The sequence below is a fragment of the Rattus norvegicus genome, chromosome 1 (genome assembly GCF_021556685.1).
Source record: "Rattus norvegicus strain SHRSP/BbbUtx chromosome 1, alternate assembly SHRSP_T2T, whole genome shotgun sequence".
Classification (NCBI taxonomy): domain Eukaryota; kingdom Metazoa; phylum Chordata; class Mammalia; order Rodentia; family Muridae; genus Rattus; species Rattus norvegicus.
In genome coordinates this window covers 207,355,733-207,374,250 of record NC_141534.1, presented here as the reverse complement: position 1 = coordinate 207,374,250, position 18,518 = coordinate 207,355,733, and the positions used below count along the sequence as shown (strand labels likewise).

Sequence of the window (18,518 nt, the reverse complement as noted above, 5' to 3'; positions counted from 1 at the left end):
TCAACAGCCACTGTGGACAGGTGGTGGGCAGGCTATCATCATAAGCCAGAGACCCTTCTTCTGAGTGTAGCTCCCTTTGCTCACTGCAGGGTCTCTCATTCCGTATCCACACCAGTGCTTGGTTGTACTGATCCCTTGACGTCAGCTGTACTGCGAACGCATATTCATATCTGACATTAGGTGTTCTCCATTTCCCTTTGTGAGCAAGCATCTTTCCTGGGCTGTTGATGTTACTTCGTCTCTCTGTTTTGTGGCCTGCCTGCTCAGATCTTATATCTCTGTCAGTTTGACACCGAGGTCTGTAGGCACACATTTTTGGCAACCTACTTTTAATAAGGGCTCAGCCTCTCCTCTAGCCCACCACAGCAGAGGCAGCGGAGGAGAAAAGTTATTAGGATGGGGGAAGTGGACCTGTTCAGCGATAGTTCCTTGGGGGTGACCTCAATCTTCTTTGGCTGCAGTTCCGTCCCATAGCCAACACCAAATACGACTCAGCAGCTGCAGACTGGTTCTCTAGGCAGGCAGACACCAGGCACGAACACCAACTGGCCTGAGGTGAGGCTGGGAAACTCTGCAGGAACCTCACTCGCAGTTCTTGGGCAAGTTTCTCTCAATGGTGGTGTTACCACAAGTTCAGTTCAACAAAGTTATGTAGGACAAACCAATACATGCGTGTCATAAGTGAAGACTAGCGAGGCGGAGCAAACCAAACCAAGGCTCAGTGCTCGTCTCCCACTGTCTGTGGGTCATATTTACACTCCTTCATCAAAGGTCCTTTCTCATGTCTGCTATAGCAAAACGTCCTCTCACCAGGTGTCTGCTTTAGCAAGATACCTTTCACCTGTGTGCCCCAGCAAAACATTGTCTGTCATAACTAACTTTCCAAAGAAACCAGGAGTTTCCACTCCAGAGGTCACACTGGCTTTACGAGTTAGTCGTGAGGTGCCTTTCTAAGCTCCCTTTCCAGCACTGCTGATACAGCTACTTGTCTTGGTGCCCATAATCAACGGTGAGATCATCCAGGCCCCGAGGGGGGCTTGTCTAGTTGTCTGTATTCTGGGAAGCTCTTCAGTCTGAGATAGTCCCTACGTCTGGACTGAAATGGGCAAGCCCTTCCCCAGAGCTCGGGTGGCTGTGTGGCTCGTGCTGTACATCCCTGCTTTTGTCAGTTGTAAAGATCCCAGGAAGGGGAGCACCGCATGTCCCAGCCACGGTGTGAGGCTACCTCATTCCCTTCACCCTGGCAGATGGACTCTCCACTAAGGCTGTGTTGCCTGGCCTGGCAGTCTATGTTGTTTGATGCAGACCCCAACATGCCTGCTCCCCGTCCGTGCCCACTGTTGCACATGTCTACCGTCCTTGCTTTGAAGTGAGTACCCTTCCTCTCTCAGTTTGCCCACAGCTCTATCCCCCAGAGCTAACTAGCTATTCTAGAACCCTCTCTTCCTTCTGTTAGCTTTCTTACTTCTATGTGTCTCTTGGGAGAAGGGCTCCTCTAAGGCCACTGTGGGGGCCTCCTTTACCTCACTCAGCCTGCATGGGGCACTGAGTTCTCATCATCCCTCTCCCCACCCGTGAGATGCCAGCCTTTGCCGCCATGGTCCTGCCCCACAGCTAGCCTATGCCTATTACTGGCAACCTTTTCATCCTAGGAAAACTGTGGCCTCTTATGTCCACTTCATTTTTGCAAATCTCAGGATCATCTCCTTCTTCCATAGAGCAGAATTCTCCAGCTGGGGGGCAGAGGGCAGGGGGTGGCCGTCCTGCAGAACAGGACATGGCTAGTGGACATGAACTCTGTCCCGCACCGTCTCAGCTTCAGAGAACATGTTTGCTATCGGATGCTGGACTGGCAGGTGTGGCATTCTTCAAACACCTGAAGGGCTTCATTCTCCTGGTCTCTATGACCACTGAAGGGAAGTCCGGTGCAATGTGGCTCTCTGTATGCATCTTTCCCTATTTCCAAGCGTGCCTCTTTAATTTTTTTTTAGCATTTTTGATTATAATATCTCAGGAGCCTTTTAAAACTTTCATGTAATTCAAGAATGTTAAATGATACTTTCATCAGATTTGAGGGATTTTTAGCTATAGTTTCTTTGAATACATTCCACTGTCTGGGGTGCTAGCTGTACACATGCAGAATATGGGGTGCTTCGTGCAGCTCCTAGGGACTATTTGGTTTTTAAAGTCTCGGTTCTTCCAATCCGCCCACTTCTGTTTCCAGACTCATGATCTTCCTGTCTGACCGCTCTGCTGCTGACCCGGTTCTGCTTCTAACCTCAGGGTGTCCATGCACTGGGCTGCGGCAGAACGGAAGCTTATCTGGTTTGAGTGCCAGGGAGAAACAGCCTACAGTTCCCATTGTTTGGAATAATAAGGGCTATCTAAACCTCGGGGAGTGGGTAGGAGTTTTCTGGATGGGACATTTTTAGGTCCATAAAGAGGAAGTTCGGGTGCTTGCTGGACATGAGATGGAGTTAAAGCTGTAATATGGCCACCGGGCCATGTGACTACCTCAACGGTGGTGGAGGTTGGGATTGCAAGGCTATGTGCATTGGTGCATGCAGGGAGAGAGAGAGAGAGAGAGAGAGAGAGAGAGAGAGTGAGAGAGAGAGAGAGAGAGAGAGAGAGGGAGGGAGAGAGAGAGATCCTTACTCCTGCCGGTCTCAAGATGAGATCTTTTGGGGATTTGGACTTGTTTGGTCCAGGCCCGTTCCCCGAGTCACACGGCTCACTTGTCCCACACTCTGCTGTCATTTTGGCTAGGATGGTCCTCTTTTCACTTACCACAGCTCTTAGGCCAGTGTTCACTTGTTGCCACTATTTTCTCTTATTTGTGAGCAGTCGCGTGTGTATATCTACTTGCAAAGACCTATCTGCAAATCCCCAAAGCCAGCCTGTCTGCGTCCTGAGCCTGTGCTCGCTTCTTCCATCTGTGGGCGGGGCCATGACCGACGACTCTGTGTTAGGCATCGCGGGTGGAACCCTACGAAGTCTTTGCGGTCTTTGTTTAACACAGGGTCCTACCTAGCTTGCAGACAAGGAAGCCTGACTACCCTTGAACTTGTTATATAAATCAGGTTATCCTCCAACTTGCAATGATCCTCCTGCCTCTGCTTCCCAGGTGCTATGACTACAGGCCTGCACCATGAGTGCTGTTGCCATTTTAAAAGACGTGTTGTTTCTGTTTCATTGGCCAGTTCAGTGTTGACTGATAGCCTTAAAATCACATTGGCTGGTCCTCCTCTGCTCTAGCGTATCCCCGGCAGTCCAAGTGTTTCCCACACCCATCCTGGAGAGAATCTTCCCCTGAAGCAGGCTCTCTTCAGGCTGAGATTTGCGTTTTGCTGGGACAGAGGCACAAAGATCCCTGCTGTTCAGTTTAGCCCATCATGCTCGCCTGCTGCCTGCTCAACTCAGGAAACGCTGCGCCACCTGCTTTGCCTCTGGGGAAGGGGGGCTCATGGCCACTTCCCTGGTGAGTTTCCTTCCAGGGGACCCAGATTCCAAGCTGTACCTAGGAGCAGGAGCCCTCTTGCTGGATAGTTTCTCAGATGCTGCAGATGATGGGCTGACTATCATACTTGGAAGCAGAGTCAATCCTACCCTTGAGCCAGCTACCTGGCTTGTTTTCAGGTCATGAACTCACTCGTGTTACACCTGCTGGTCGTGGTTTTCATTTCTTCCCCTGTGGGCTTCTCTCTGTGAATGATCACTGCTGTCCGCTCCTGGGAAGGTTCACATGGGTCCCTCTTACTCCATCCACGGTAGGCACCAGGGTGCACCAGTTTCCTGCTCCTCTGGGTAGCAGAGCTCCCGCACCTCACAACACAGTCTCTCTGCTTCTCCGCACAGCCGCATGGTATGTGTGCTCCCCACGAGGTAGTGGGAATGGAACATCAGTGAGCCGTGGGCCGCTGGAGCATCTCCATCTAACAGGTTGTTAGCTCTGCATCCTGTGGCAGCCCTGCCATCACTACTGTACGAAGCTTTCATTCAGACGCAGGGCCCTCTCCAACCCTGGCTACAATTAGCCGTGGTGTGGCTAAGCCTCCTGGGCAAATGCCCAGCGTGTCCATCAGGCAGAGACAATGGGCCGCAGCACTAACACCAAGTAGTATGTTCCAGGAGACAGAGGTGCATTGCGGTGAGCAGCAGGGTAGCTGTGACATCTGGGTGACAGCAGGAAGGCTCAGCATGCCCCTGTGCTCATGTCATACTGGGAAGGAGCACATGACACTTTTCCTGTCGGCTTCTTCTCAGCCTGGGCAGAAGGCTCAGTGAGTTCATCTCCAGTGGTCCAAAGCAGCCATCACGATTTTTCCTCTCCCGCCATAAGGCTTCAAGACAAGATAGGAAAGAGGCCGGAAGGCAGGGTTCTGGTTACCCCTATCATTCCGTCCCTCTGACTGGTGGCCAGACAAAGGTCCCACAGGCTCACCAGCAGCCCACCCACCCTAGCTCCCTCTCATGTGCTGCTACCTCTAGTCTCATGATCCTGATGCGCTGCCAAGTCCACATGGAGATGGCATACATTGAGCAGGATGACGACCGAGTGGAGCCTGCCATTGAGCACATGCAGAAGGCCATGCGCCTGGACAGCCTAGGCCGCTACACGGACAAGATCAAGATAACCTTCCGCCGGCTGCAGCTGAGTACCCTGCTGTACCAGTCTCCCGACCGTCCCGAAGACAAGGCCACTATGGCCATTGAACAGGTGCAGACCCAACCCATTGTGTGGTCCAACCTCCTAGTGAAAACACCAAGGGGGAACTTGGGTCAGGGAGAGCCTACGGGACCACTTAGACCCAAGCGTGAGGCCCGGGTTCAGCTATCCAAGGTCTGTATGGCATCCAGGCCTGCGGGAGCTGAGTAAATGCCTTGAGAGTCTCAGCTGTCCCAGGGGAGCGGGAGTGGGGTGGGGCACAGATACCATGCACATCATCCTGTCTATAGGCAAAGAAAGCCACCCCGAAAGACAGTGCCCGGAAGAAGCGTGCAATCCTGGTGAACGCAGGCCTGGCTCTTGCCCCCGACACCTTCCAGATTGTGCTGGACAGTGAGAATGAAGCCAAGGGTAAGTGCCGCCCTCAAACTCTTTGCCATGGACCTTGTGGTGACACGCTTTATTAGTCACTGGAAGCAATAGAGAGAGATTGTGTCTACAAAGGGCTACTAGTAGCAGAATGCTACCCCCCCCCCCAGGACTCAACCTCGCTGTTCTAGAGGCTGGACATGAGTGATGGCAATGTGGAGGGCTAGTCTCTCATGCTACCAGCTTCCTTGGCTTATAGTCATCCTTTCCTCATGGCCTCACTGACTGTCCTACATGCCAACCTCACTATCCTCTTTATATGAGGAGTCAGACTGAACAAGACACTGCCCCCATGTTCTCTTCAGCCTCATCACCTATTCAGACCCCATCTCTTGAAAACAAGACTTTATTCTGGAGTCCTGCCTGGGGACCTAACTCAGCCTATAGTGTCATATGAGGAATGAAGACAGTGGTCCTGGGGTGCTCTTTGGGTCAAAGCTAAGTAGATTTCACTTACCTGGCCCACTTACTTTGTCTCCAGTGTAGGAAAACATAGTGCTGTACCCTAGTTGGGGCTGCTGAGCCCAGCTTTCGGGGACAAGCCAGCAACTCTGGCTAGATATAGGCAGTGCCACTGTATCTAGAGCAGCAGGCAGGTCTTAGTTGGTGGGGGGCATCCTCCTGGAGCTCCCTCCAGCACAGCACAGCTCTGATGAAAGTCTTATAGGGACTCGAGCTTCAGAGACAACAGACTGAAGTTGAGTTGGCTGTAGCCCATGTTGTGGGTCCAAGGCCACAGGATGGAGAGGATGAAGTCATGGCCCTATGCTAGAATGATTAAAGCCTCTGAAATAGCCCTTCAGGTCCACGAGTTGTCTTACACCACCATCTGCTTTGGCATTTGCATTGATCTGGTTTTATTCTGACCCTCATGAGTCTGCACAGCCATTGATCTGTTGCCATCACACGGTGTGTCTAACTTGGTTAGTTCATTTTATGAAACAAGCGTAAATGACTGCCCACAAGTCTGCATTTTCACCAGAGGACGTAGCGCCCAGCGGTAGGGGATTCTGAGACTTACTAAGGTAGGGGCTCCAGTAAGGAGGCTACCCCAGCAAGTGGACACCTGTGTTACATAGGGGAGCACAGAGCACAACCCGGAAGGCAGTGCACACCGGCCCAAGCCCCAGCTTCCCCTCTGGTGTCTCCTGTGCCTGACTCTGCACTGGACAGCTGGCTCTCACCGTGAAGCGGAGCTCTGGATAGGTATTCATCTTAGAGCCGAAAAAGGATTCAAAGCCGCCACATGAAAGAGACAAGACTGCTGGGCCCTGAAATGGACAGTGGGTGCTGCCTGAGAGGACGGGATGTGGGGGCAGGTCAGAGGCCTGGTGCTAGTGAGCCCATATAGGCAGTCCTACATTTTTTGTAGCCTATTTTTATAATCATTCTTCTTGCCCACCACCTAGCAGAGGCAGTGGAAGAGGAAAGTTATTAGGATATGGGGGGAGTGGACCTGCTCAGCAATAGTTCTTTGGGAGTGAGCTTGGTCTTCTTGGGCAGCAGTTCAGTCCTGTAGCAATCACCAAACACGACTCGGCAGCTGCAGAACGGCCCTCTAGGCAGACAGGCACCAGGCATGAACCAGCAGCTGTAGTTCAGTCCCGGAGAAACTGCAACACTCACCAAATGACCTGAGGCAAGGCTGCAGAAGCAGCGAGCTCCTGCAGGAACCTCCCGAGAGGTTCTTTGGCGAGTTTCTCTCTGACGTCACCACCGCTGGAGATCATCAACACTATGTAAGGCAAACCAGTGCATGCCTGTCATTAGTGAAGAATAGTGAGGCAGGGCAAACCTAGCCAATGCTCCATCGCCACCTCCCACTGTGTGGGGTCACATTTACACCCCTCCATCACTTGTCCTTTCACAAGTCCACTATGGCAAAGCCTCCTTTCACCTGTATCTGCTTCAGGAAAACATCATTTGACATAGACCACAAGTTTCCACTTCACCCTCTCTGATGACTGAAGGCTCCACACAGTGCATAATAGCTCAGTGCCATTGCTGGCCTAAAAGTACTGGTGATGCACTGGTGACGATGCACTGGTGACGATGCACTGGTGATACACTAGTGACAATGCACTGGTGACAGTGCACTGGTGATGATGCACTGATAATGAGGCACTGGTGATACATTAATGACACTGCACTGGTGATGATGCATTGGTGTTGCACTGGTGACTGTGCACTGGTGATGTTGCACTGGTGACTATGCACTGATGTTGCTGCACTGGTGATTCTTCACTGGGGAGGATGCATTGGTGATGGTGCATTAGTGATGCTGCCCTGGTGATGATGCCCTAGTGATACATTAGTGACACTGCACTGGTGATGATGCCTTGGTGATGACGCTCTTGTGATGATGCAATGGTGATGATGCCCTGGTGATACACTAGTGACAATGCACTGGTGATGATGTACTGATGAGGTGAGCTCGGCTGCCTCATTTGTAGACTCTGGGCCTGTTTGCCTGGCTCGGCAGTGCCATTCTATGTCCAACCTGCCACACTTTTCATCTCGGCCATCTTCTGCTTTCAGTTTCCATCGGAAAAATCAAGGGCCGCTTCACCTACCTCTATGCAAAAGCTCGACATCACACCCTCTGCGTGGACAAAGCGGCTGGGCACCTGCGGCGGCTGGGATTTGAGAATGACAAAGAGAGGTGGGCCAGCAAGGAGGGTCGGTCAGCTGAAACCTTCATCCAGGAACCAAGTTCATGGCTGCCTGGGACCTGTGCCAGATGACACAAGCCACCAATGTGCCACACACAGCCCCTATGCTGAGGGTGTGGCTTCCTCCTGTGGAAGAGTTGGACTAGTATTAGCTCATGCTGGCCAAGCTCACCACAGTGACCCCCTGACCCAGGAATACCCATCCACACCAAGTGTAGGGAAATGATGTGGGAGCATTTCCCATTGTTAAATGACCAGAAGTGCCACTGGCAGTGGGGATAGGACAACAAGAGAGCTGTACATGATGTTGGGGACAAGCCTAGCTCTCACCTCTGGGCCTTGACCCCAGGAATTATTCCAGCTCTGACCTCTGGTTATGACCCCAAATCTCCCTGACTATCTTCCCCACTCACACCCTCAGCCAGTGGCACCTCCATGTCTCAAGCCACTGCTTGACACCTGGATGCTATGGGGTGGCTTTCTCCTGGAACAGCCCTTCTGGGTGATCCTAATGTCACCTGTGTTTCCTTCTCACCACCTGGACCCTGATGAGCAGAATTGTGATTTGGGCTGAGCTGGCCAAGGTTGCCTGGCAGCAAGACGTGTGGGATGTCTGTCGCACGGCAACCCGCTTCTGCCTCCTGTATGACAATGCCAAGTCAAAGAAGTCCACAAAGCCAAAACGAGGTACACATCCTTGCCATGCGTCCCCTGGCATATTGGGTCAGCTGAGCTTAGGGCTTCATGAGCCTCTGGTGGCTGTGGCACCACCAGTAGGTCCCACCAAGGGACACCAAGCAGCAGAGAGCCAGTGGCCACCTCTTGGAAGAGCCCTGGCCATGTGTCTGGGTTTAGAAGAGTCTTTTCACACATAGCAACATTTCTGAGTACATATTCGGTCAGGCCTCTGTATCTGTGAGCTTTACAGTCACAGGGTCAGCCACCGAAGCCTGGAAATATCCTGCTGAACACACACAGCCTGCTTCCTGGACCTTTATCCCCTAAACATTCCCTTCATCAGCGATCCACACTGCAGTCACTGTCACAGTCAACCACAAATGACTTAAAGCTCAGGGGAGGACTGTACAGATTCCACATGGCCATGGCGCCATTTCAGAAAAGGGGTCCCAGCAGCAGTGAGTGGCAGCTGTGCTTACAGCCGACAAGTAGTGGCAGTGATACCAGCCCATGCTGTCCTTCTTGAAGGGCTTGTCCCCCAAAGGGCTGGGCAGGAGCTTAAAAAGAGTCCCTTTCCTGCTGCTCTTCCCTCAGGGAAGAAGAAAAAAGGCATGGAGGGCTCCGTGACCGAGGGTCCCTCTGAGGTGGTCCTAAATAAGCAGATGTCCCCTGACCTGCTGAGGAAGATCGCAGAGGTGGCGTTCATCAGCGCTGAGGTGCGTCAAGGTCTTGGCCATTGTAGCTGCCAGTGTTGCTGTGGCCGTTAACACACCAGAGAGATTTGTTGTTAGGCTCCCCCCTGTGTGCGTGTGTGCATGCATGTGCACGTGCACACACACACACACACACACACACACACACACACACACACACACACACACCAAAACTGTATGGTAGACAGAGAAAATTAACTCAGTTCTTGAGGACTGCATAAGAAAAGAGTGATGTGTTGGTATACATTTTTTGTTGGAAATAATTTCTGAATCCTGGGTGCGAAGTCATATTTGAAGCTTTTGAAGGAGATGAGATATCTGCCTTATGGCTCCATGGACCCAGCAGAGACTTGAGCTGGAGCTCGGCTCCCAGCTCCAATAGGCTTGCTCCCTTACAGACAGGGATGCTGAGACCCAATGCCCAGTGCTTTTGGGGCTCTGCTCAAAGCTAATCGCACGTATTGCAACCCAGCTGCATCCAAAGCCCTTGAGTGTGAGCTCTCTGCCTCCATTCCGGGACCAATGCCAGAGGCACTGTTTTACCCTCACAGTGGCTACAACAATCTCTTTGGTCTTCCTCAGTGGACACAAGGCAGAGGCTCAGGCACACAGCTGTTTGTTCCATTAGAGTCTTGGGACAACATGACCAAAGCTAAAACTGCCAGATAGAAGAGACAAGAGTTGATATGCAGGAGATCAGTGGCTGAGACTAACTGGTTTACCAGTGTGGGGCTGGCCTGACCTGTGTCCTCCCACCCATCCCCCTGCTGGGTGGGCTTCATAGCCTTCGACGTGGCAGGGCAAGTTTAGGAGACTTCGGGAAATGAGCAGTCGGCTAGCTGCCATGGGAGAACATGAAGACTGTTCTCTCCCGCGGAAGCATAATGGACACGGGCCGTGCTTTTGAAATAAGCTCCTTTCTTGTCGAGATTCTCAGACTGGCCGGGTGGTGAGGCAGGTGGGATATTCGAATCCAGCATGGACCCCTTCTAACTTGTGTCTGGCTTTCTCAAAAGCAGAGTTTCAGGCAGGAGGCTTTGCTGTGTGTTTCCCCCAGGGCTGGCGGGTCTGCCTAGCAGTGACTTCTCTGACTGTGTTTTTCCTCCCAGGCCACCGTCCACTTCCTGCGCTTGGAAGGTATACAGCTGAACAACCAGGCCATTCCTCCTGAGGACTTGAGCCAACACCCAGCTGGCTATGTGCCTGAGCCACCAGAGAGTAATTCAGAGTGGATCACATACAGGTGGGTGAGAGTCCTAGCCACACTGTGGACCAGCGTTTAATCTTTCAGGGTCACACATCAGATATTTACTTTATGATTCGTAACTGGGAAGTAGTAATGAAAATAATGTTATGGTTGGGGGGTTACCACAACATGAGGAACCGTATTCAATGGTCATAGCATTGGGAAGGTTGAGAACCACTGCTGTACACCAAGTGTTTAAGAACCTGCCTCATTTGCCCAGGCCCAGTTGTAGTTGAAGTGAGCTGTACACATTCTAGCTCAGGATGCAACCACAGCCGAGATGGGCTTGGACAAATCAAACAACTGTAAAAACAAAGGGAAGACTAGAGACTTTAGCCACTCACTAAAATGCCCGCTGGGCCCCTGGTGGGAAGAAGTTGCCCGGCCTGGGCTGATGGGAGAGAATCACTTCCGCTGTGTGCACTGTGGTGAGCGGTTTCCTTGCCCTGCTCTAGGTACCGCCACCCAGCAACCAATGTGCACCCAGAGGCACGCACAGCCACAGAGTGTCTAGGAGCCAGGAGGTGAAGGCAGACCCAGACAGGGCAGGAGGCAGCCTGGGCGAGCGCTTAGGCCAGCATTCCTCTGCAAAGCAGAGAGCTGTTAGATGGGCCTGTAGGACTCATAGCACGAGAGGAACAGCGAGAGGGAGCTGCCAATATCTGGATAGGAGGGAAAGCCAGGATGTGGTGGCAATGGCTAGCTAGGCCCAGGTGTGATCAGGGGCATTTGGGGACAGTTACATGAGTAGAGCAGAGCCTGAATCCCTGGCCTGTACAACTAGATGGAGATACCTTGAAGACTGGAGGGGGGATGACCAGGAAAGCCCACATTCACTTCAGCGGCGGTGTATGGGAGGCTGGGCATTGAGCTGACTGCTGCATGGTGTGTTGTTCCAGGACTTGGATAGAAAGTTTGTCACAGTATGCCATGAACAACTGGCTGCGCGCTGCAGAAGTTGGGCAGGAGTTAGGGGAATCCTGGATTGTGCAGAACGCCGTGGTCTATGTTTTGAACCACAACCGGCATCTCATCTTGGCCGGGAGGCAGAAAGAGCTGGTGGATTCCCTGTTCCACCTCCTGAACATCGTCAAGGTCACTGGATACACAGGGTGGGTGTGAGCACTCACAAGTGTTTGTGCTCTAGAGTCATAGCTGCGGGGTCAGGCATGACCACTGTAACAGCAATCAGAGACAAGTTGGCATAGGTCAGGCCTGTGCATGGAGGACACGCTGAGCCCGTACCACAACGACATAACCTCCATGGCCCAGAGAACTCACACCTGCCTAACTCCCCTCAGCTTAGAGGCCAGCTTAGGCCCAGGCACTCTGTGAAGTAGCTTCCATAGTCTTTACACCTTGGGCTGGGGCGGGGGGGTAGGGAGAAAGTGCGATTTCATAACTACATTTTTTTAAAATCTAGGTGAATGAGAAGTCAGAAATCTGAAAGCATTTGTGTTGGGGTGGGTTTGAGGCTAGCCTGGTCTCCAAAGTGAGTTCCAGGCCAACCAGGGCAACATAGTAAGAACCTGCCAGGAAGGAAAGAAAGGAAGGGACGGAGGGACTGAGGGAGGGAGAGAGGAGGGATGGAGGGAGAAGGAAGGGAGGGAAGAGGGAGGGAGGCAGGAGGAAGGGAGGCAGGAGGAAGGGAGGCAGGAGGGAGGGAATGAAAGCGAGCTGGACTCACCTATGGTCTATGTTCTAAAGCACACACACCCACTGTCTCACCCTTACCTGGAGCCAGAGTGAGCTGCTATGGGGCTCTGAGGTTCTGCATGGGCTAAGCACTGTTCTGCCCTGGCTGTCACAGCTCTCATATCACCCTCCAGGGACTTAGTCATGCTGGTCATGCTCTGTAATGCCCTTGCTCGAGGCCTGATCATCAGCTGGATTCCCACCCAGACACCTGAAAAGTCGAAAAGGAATGTACGCCCTACCTTGGTTCACGGTCCACTGGACTCTTCCGCTTTATCCGAGATCAGATCGGCTGTGGAGGTAACCCCGCCCTGCAGCCCAGGGGTGCGGCCACAGGAGAACCTGATGCCTGGGTGCACGGAGCCAGGCGGAAAGCTGGAGGGAGGAGTGCTCAAGGTCTCCCCTTAGATTTGCCTCACGGTGAAGATGCACGTGTTTTAGGTTTGTGAATTCGCACTGAACCTCACGAATGGGAACGTGCCGGAAGACATCGTCCCCACCAACGTACGGCAGCACCTCATCTCCACCTGGGTGAAGGCCAAGCAGCTCCTGCAGCAGCAGATTGGTCAGCGGCTAGCCATCGATGAATGGCAGGTGCTGAGGATGTTAGGACCCACAGACTGCCTTCCCCAGTGTTCTCATCATAGTCTTAGACATGGCCACAGTTGCTGGGAAGGGACGACTTCCACCTAGCAAGGTCTGAGGTTGCCCCCTCAACCCTCACCAAAATTGCTGCTCCTGTGAGAGCCTCTGAGTTCTAGGCCTCTGTGGGTGACCGACACTCATTGATAGTCATCTCCTTGGCGCCCCACCTTCCCCTTCCTCAAACACAAAGGCTGTGGGAACAGGTCTGGGAAGAAAGGAACAGTATGAACTCAAGGATCCCCACCACTTCCCTGACTCTGTGGCAAGGAAATCACTACAAGGAGCCGTAGGGGTGGGGAGAATGGGGGAGAGGAGAGTGGGGGAGGGATCAGAAGATCCGGTTATGCTGGGGCCAGGCAGTGGAGGGGTCCCTGAGAGACATCCCGTACCAGCGACCAGGACTCAGCAGCTTTCTCCCTCTAGAAAGCCCTCCTTAGTAGCCAAACACTGTCTTCAAGGCCCAGGAGTGTACAGACTTCAGACCTTGATGCTTAAGAGAATAATGTAGAGGGTGACTTTACCAGAATAGCCTAGGAGATCAACATTCCGAATACTGTGGTCTGGCTGTTCCTTGAGAACAGTGCTACACAGGGTTACCTCACAAGCGGCTCAGGTCTTCACTGCTTCCCTCCCCTGTTCCCTGGGCAGCTGGACACTTAGCCCATCTATCGTTCCAGGGTACCAATGAAGACATCAACTCGGTGACCAGAGTCCTAGTTGCCCTTGAGATGTACTCGTGCAACGGGTTGGGCCTCATGGACTTCACTGTGCCCCCCCTAGGTCAGGTGGGTTTCCCCAGGTGTCTCAGGAGGTAACTCAACAACCTCCATCCAGGAGAGGTGAGGAGGCTGAGGCTTGGGATCCTGCCTGAGGCAGTCAGCACTCAAACCCACATCCACATCCACATCCACATCCACATGGGCACTACAGTTCCCACTGTATCCTGACAGCTGCCTTTGCTCAAAGCACACATGTCTGGCATTCGTATAGAACCACCCTTTCCACTAGTGTGAGGAGGATGCTTCTCTGAGTGGCCTGTCTGTATTCCTCTTCTAAGACCTCAGCACAGACAGATGTACCTTGTCCTTGGTCTAGAGGTGGCTGTGTGATGGGAAATCGGTGAGCATGAAGCAGCCGAGATCAGTGTTGAATTCCGCATTGCTTCACAGATGGGTAATCTGTCTAGAACTACTTATGCTGAGTGACCCATGTCTGCATGCTTGCTAAGCATGTGCAGACAGCACGGGATTCATGGAGCTCTCTGGGGTGGTAGCATGGCCATTGTTGAGAGCCGCAGATCACTAGGTAGTCATTGTCACTAATGTGATGTCCTTCTCCCCTGCTTCACTCCCTGGTAAGGTGGTGAAAATGGCCTCCGAGTGCAATTGGTCAGACCATCTGGTAGAGCTGCAGACCCTGACACGCCTCACCCATTTCGCCTATATGGCTCATGACCACGAGGTCACCATTTCGTGTTCTCAGAATGCCATACAGATGGGCCTCAAGCACCTGAGGTTATTTGAACCGTAAGTGACTTCCACAATGATGTCCTAGAGGCATACAGTAACATCCCCCAGAGAAGTAGAGCAAGGAGTGAGTCCCCATGCCAGACCAGGGGCCAGAGGCACAGACCTGCTGTCCAAGGGATGGCTGGCAGGAACCTGGTGGTCCTTTGCCTGCTTCTGGCTGTGTGCTCTAGAACGACACAGGGAGCAGGTTTCATGAAGCTCAGTGTCAATGAGGACTCAGAGCCACATAGGCCTCAGTTAGGACGTCTATACAGCAGGTGCCTGTGTTGATCTAGCTAAGAGTGTATGGTTCTCTTAGTTGAAGCTACTGTGATACAATTCCACAACTAGAGAAGCCTAAGAACTGGGGACTTCTTGTTCATGGTGTAGAAGCTGGTGTTCAAGTTCAGTTAGTGTCTAGAGAATGTCTCTGTCTAGTTCAAAGATTGCCACACATCACATGAAAGAAAAGGCAAGAAGCTCCTTTCTGGGGCAGAATTCCCATCCTGAGGCTCCAGCACTACACCACAGTACCTCATTTCCCAATACCCCCCTACTAATCACCATCTTCTGGGGAATTAGATTTCAGCAGATGACTTTAGGGGACCTATGTGGTTCACAGTTCAACCACATTCCGACCCTGATGCAGACAGCTTTACCAAGGTGATTTTGTATGAAACAAGATGTGTTAAACTGAAATAGAGTGTCACTGGAGGACGCTCCCGGACAGGCCATCACCTTGCTTGTTGGACAGTACCCATGGCAACTGCTGGAAATCCCAAGTCACAGATGGTTTTAGTTGCTTTTCTCACTGCTGTGGACTGAAAGGTTAATTTTGGCTCATGATTTCAGGCTGCAGTCCCCTGCAGAGGGAAGGCATAGGAGCAGGCTATGAGAAGGCAGCTGAAGTGTGCTGTTGGGAATCACACACATTCTGTTCACCAGAACAGGAAACAGGGAGTGGGGAGAAAGTACGGCCAGGCTACAATCCCTCACGGCCTGCCCTCAATGACTGGATTCCACTAGCAAGGTGACACCTCTTAAAGGTCCCACAACCTCCCCAAAACAGTGCCACTAGCTAGGAGCCAGTGTTCAAACACATGAGCCTGGGGTGGGGGAGGACAGTTCTTAGTCAGTCTAGCACCAGAACACTTCTGTCTGTCTTCATGGTTTCAACAATGTTCCACCATGCTGATCACCATGTTGATTTGTGATCAAAAGGTTTAGTCTTTCCTTTTTCCTGAACATGGGGCTATTGTAAAAGCAGTGTTGTGACAAATGGCCACGTAGTCAAAATTGTCTTCCTTGGGGCTCTTCTTTTTGACTCTTTTCCTGAGTCCAACTCTCCTGAAAGACAGAGTCATGACCCAGGGCTACAAAGGTGCTTCCTTTGCCTGGTGGACAGTTTGGTCAGTGTTCCCTAAATCCACCAAGTTCTTCCCCTTGCCCACGTCCCCAGTCTCGGGCCATGTCTACAGTCTTGCTTTCTGAGCCATGGTCCTGGTGTGGAAGTAATGCCAGCCTGTGTTGGCAGGGTTTAGGGGGCATGCGATATCTGCCTCCTGGTTGGTCCTGATTGCCCCGTGAGGGCAAGGACAAGCATGTGTCCTGCACATGGTGGCAGGTCCAAGGCTGTGTTCAGACAACTGCTGAGAGTCGGCAGAAGCCCGTGACTTGCAATGTGAACACGATATGTGTACCGAGTATCTGACCATGTGTTCATGGGCCTTTAGAACTGGCTAGTAGGAGGAATGTGGAAGAGTTTGTAGCTGTAGGACTGAATGGACCATTCTGGCAGAGTGCAGGAGAGTAGAAGAATCAACCAGGAGATTAGGCTACATTCCTCTCATATTCCAGCAGGGAATCTGGCTCAACTATGAACCAAAAGCCCTATACTCTTTCAACTGCTCTTATCAGGAATTTGGTCACAGTCACAAGAAGAGAAACGAACACAACACCTTTTGGTGCCCTGGCCTTGGAGGGCACGGCCTTTACCACTGAGCCTTCTCACCCACACGCATCTCGCTCTTACTTTAATCTTGTAGTAAGTTGGAAGAGGGAGGGCAGAGTAGCTGAAATCCACTTACCACAGCTCTGCAGGGAAGATGGACAAGGGGAGGTGCGTAAGGTGACTGCAGACTTAGAAGTCGCACCCTGTAGGGTCAGACCAGAGCTGGAGGAAGTGGTCATGTTTGACCTGCAAGCAAGATCCACTTCTATCACTCAAAAGTCATCCTTAGGAGAAAAAAGAATTGAGCATTCCTGCAGAAAGGGTTGTTGTTTGCTGTTTGGGCTACTGCACACAGCCACCACCTGCTTGGGCACAGGAGGAGAGCTGGGCACAGCACCAGGCCAGGCTAGCACACTCTTCCATCAGAAATACTAAGTCAATTCTAATTTATAAAGGAAATCCCTGGAATAAAGCAAAGATGCCCATGCATACAAACAAGAAACCTGGAGGGGGCAATGCTGAGCTCCTCACTAAGGTCTCTGAGAATCTTTTATAGACCGTTACTGCCCCCTGCTGGTGACTATTGTTGTTGCACCCTGTGGGCTTCGGCGTACCTCTTTTTTGAGTGGTGTGGCCCCGAATAACAAAGATCAAAATTGCTAATTGTTACTCCCCAGGATCGGGCCTCAACCTTCTGTACACCAACCTACCACCTCTAAAGGGGATCTTAATTACCACACAGCCTCAGTTTATCTCGAGACCACACATTCCCACTGTACAGCTAGTAGGTCTTCGCAGGCTAAGGGTCAGATGCACCTTCCTCTACTGGCTCCCCAGAGCATATGTGGTTGTTTGCTCCAGCAAGCAGGTACCTGTCTTCCAGAGCCCCAGAACCTAAAATGAATGTTCTCAGAACAAGTTTATCACTCACAGAATAAGATCTGAGTGGCTGAGCTAAGCAGCCAGAACATGCCCTCCCCCTCCCGCACCACCCTCACCGCACCCCCGCCCCCATACTGCATGTACCTGGATCACAGCTCCACTGAATTTGGGAAATGGGAGTGTCTGAGGAGCTGCGGCGATGCTCCGAGATGGTCCTGTAGGCCTGCCTGCCTCTGTAAGTACAGAGTACTGGCCACCTGGGCAAGACTTCCTTTTGAGCCCAGGAAACAGAGCCTGGCTGAGCCCAACAGGTAGTTCTGCTAGTCTACTGATGCATGGAAAGCCCCAGAAACTAGCAGTGAAAAGCCAGTTGAGTAATCTGTCTTATGGTTCTGTGGGTTCACTGGACTCTGGTCAGTTAGTTCTGATTTGGGATCTATCATAAAGGTAATTGAGAACCCATCAGCCAGGCACCTACAGAGCTGATACCCACACCCCCCAGAAGTCCTCTGTGTGTAGTTATCTCCAGGAACCGCCATGAGTCTTGATGTGTAGTATCTCTGTGAAAGGAAGACCATCCCCTTAGTGAGTGTCCCAAACACCCAGGCCCCCAGGCCGGATGTAGTCATCTCAGTTCACTGGTAAGGTCAGAAGGGAAATCACTTGCCCTGCACTGTCAATCCGTTGGGTAAGTCCCTAAGGCACAGGAAAGGTAGAAATACGCTTCTGACCTTGGCTGCATTTGCAGGGGAATAGGTGAAAGGACAGCATTTGCAGCCAGTGGAGCTCAGCATGCATCACTTTCCAGCTCCCCTCTAAATCGCTCTGTATCCTCTTTAGGATCAACGCCAAGCTTGCAGCAGAAATGCTGTGCATGGTGTCCTGCATCAAGGGCCGTAGCATCATGGAAAACTTGAAAGGCAGGAAGCAGCTACGGCTAGCAGCAGCCAAGGCCTTTGTGGAAAGTGCCAGGTATGCAACTGGGAAGCCAGGTATGTAAGGGGAAGCCAAAAGCAGGGGTAATGCCACCATGGTGCTATGGGACATTACTGAGGCCCAGAGAAGAAGTCATGTAGTAGTGGCGAGCCTCTGTCTACGTTCTGTCGTGCAACTGAGCTCACAGACACCAGGGCATCTGTGGAAAGCACTGGGAGAAGCTCAACAGAGCTGTGAGCTCAGTGGAGGCAAAATATGTCTGGAAGGTCCCTAAGCATCCAGGGCTTAAGAAGCAGGGGACAGGTGGACACAGCAAGGGCCAGGTCAGGAGATCCCTGGGACGTGGTCGGCACCCGAGGAGCTAAGGAGGGGGTACACTAGGCTCGCACTACCACAGTGCCGGCCATTCAGAGCCAGAGCTAGACCACTCTGATTGCAATCCTTCCCTACAAGGCACAGAAACTCCTGGGGATGGATGTACCAGGGGGAAAGGCGTG

At 52.1% G+C, this 18,518-nt stretch overlaps 1 protein-coding gene across 4 annotated transcripts in view; it reads left to right on the top strand.

Annotated features, from left to right (window-relative positions):
• The window catches only part of Cfap46 (cilia and flagella associated protein 46), a 79,515-nt gene that overhangs the window by 18,900 nt on the left and 42,097 nt on the right, over nucleotides 1-18,518 (top strand). For all 4 annotated transcript variants that reach the window (XR_015636609.1, XM_087583143.1, NM_001447241.1 and 1 more), the window contains 12 exon segments: nucleotides 4,489-4,717; nucleotides 4,957-5,077; nucleotides 7,634-7,757; nucleotides 8,324-8,454; nucleotides 9,040-9,161; nucleotides 10,268-10,401; nucleotides 11,304-11,516; nucleotides 12,234-12,399; nucleotides 12,541-12,693; nucleotides 13,422-13,529; nucleotides 14,104-14,270; nucleotides 17,926-18,057. Coding sequence is in view for 3 of the 4 variants with exons in the window: in XM_087583143.1 (XP_087439269.1) it covers nucleotides 4,489-4,717; nucleotides 4,957-5,077; nucleotides 7,634-7,757; nucleotides 8,324-8,454; nucleotides 9,040-9,161; nucleotides 10,268-10,401; nucleotides 11,304-11,516; nucleotides 12,234-12,399; nucleotides 12,541-12,693; nucleotides 13,422-13,529; nucleotides 14,104-14,270; nucleotides 17,926-18,057 (1,800 nt within the window). In the remaining variant the exon portion in view is untranslated.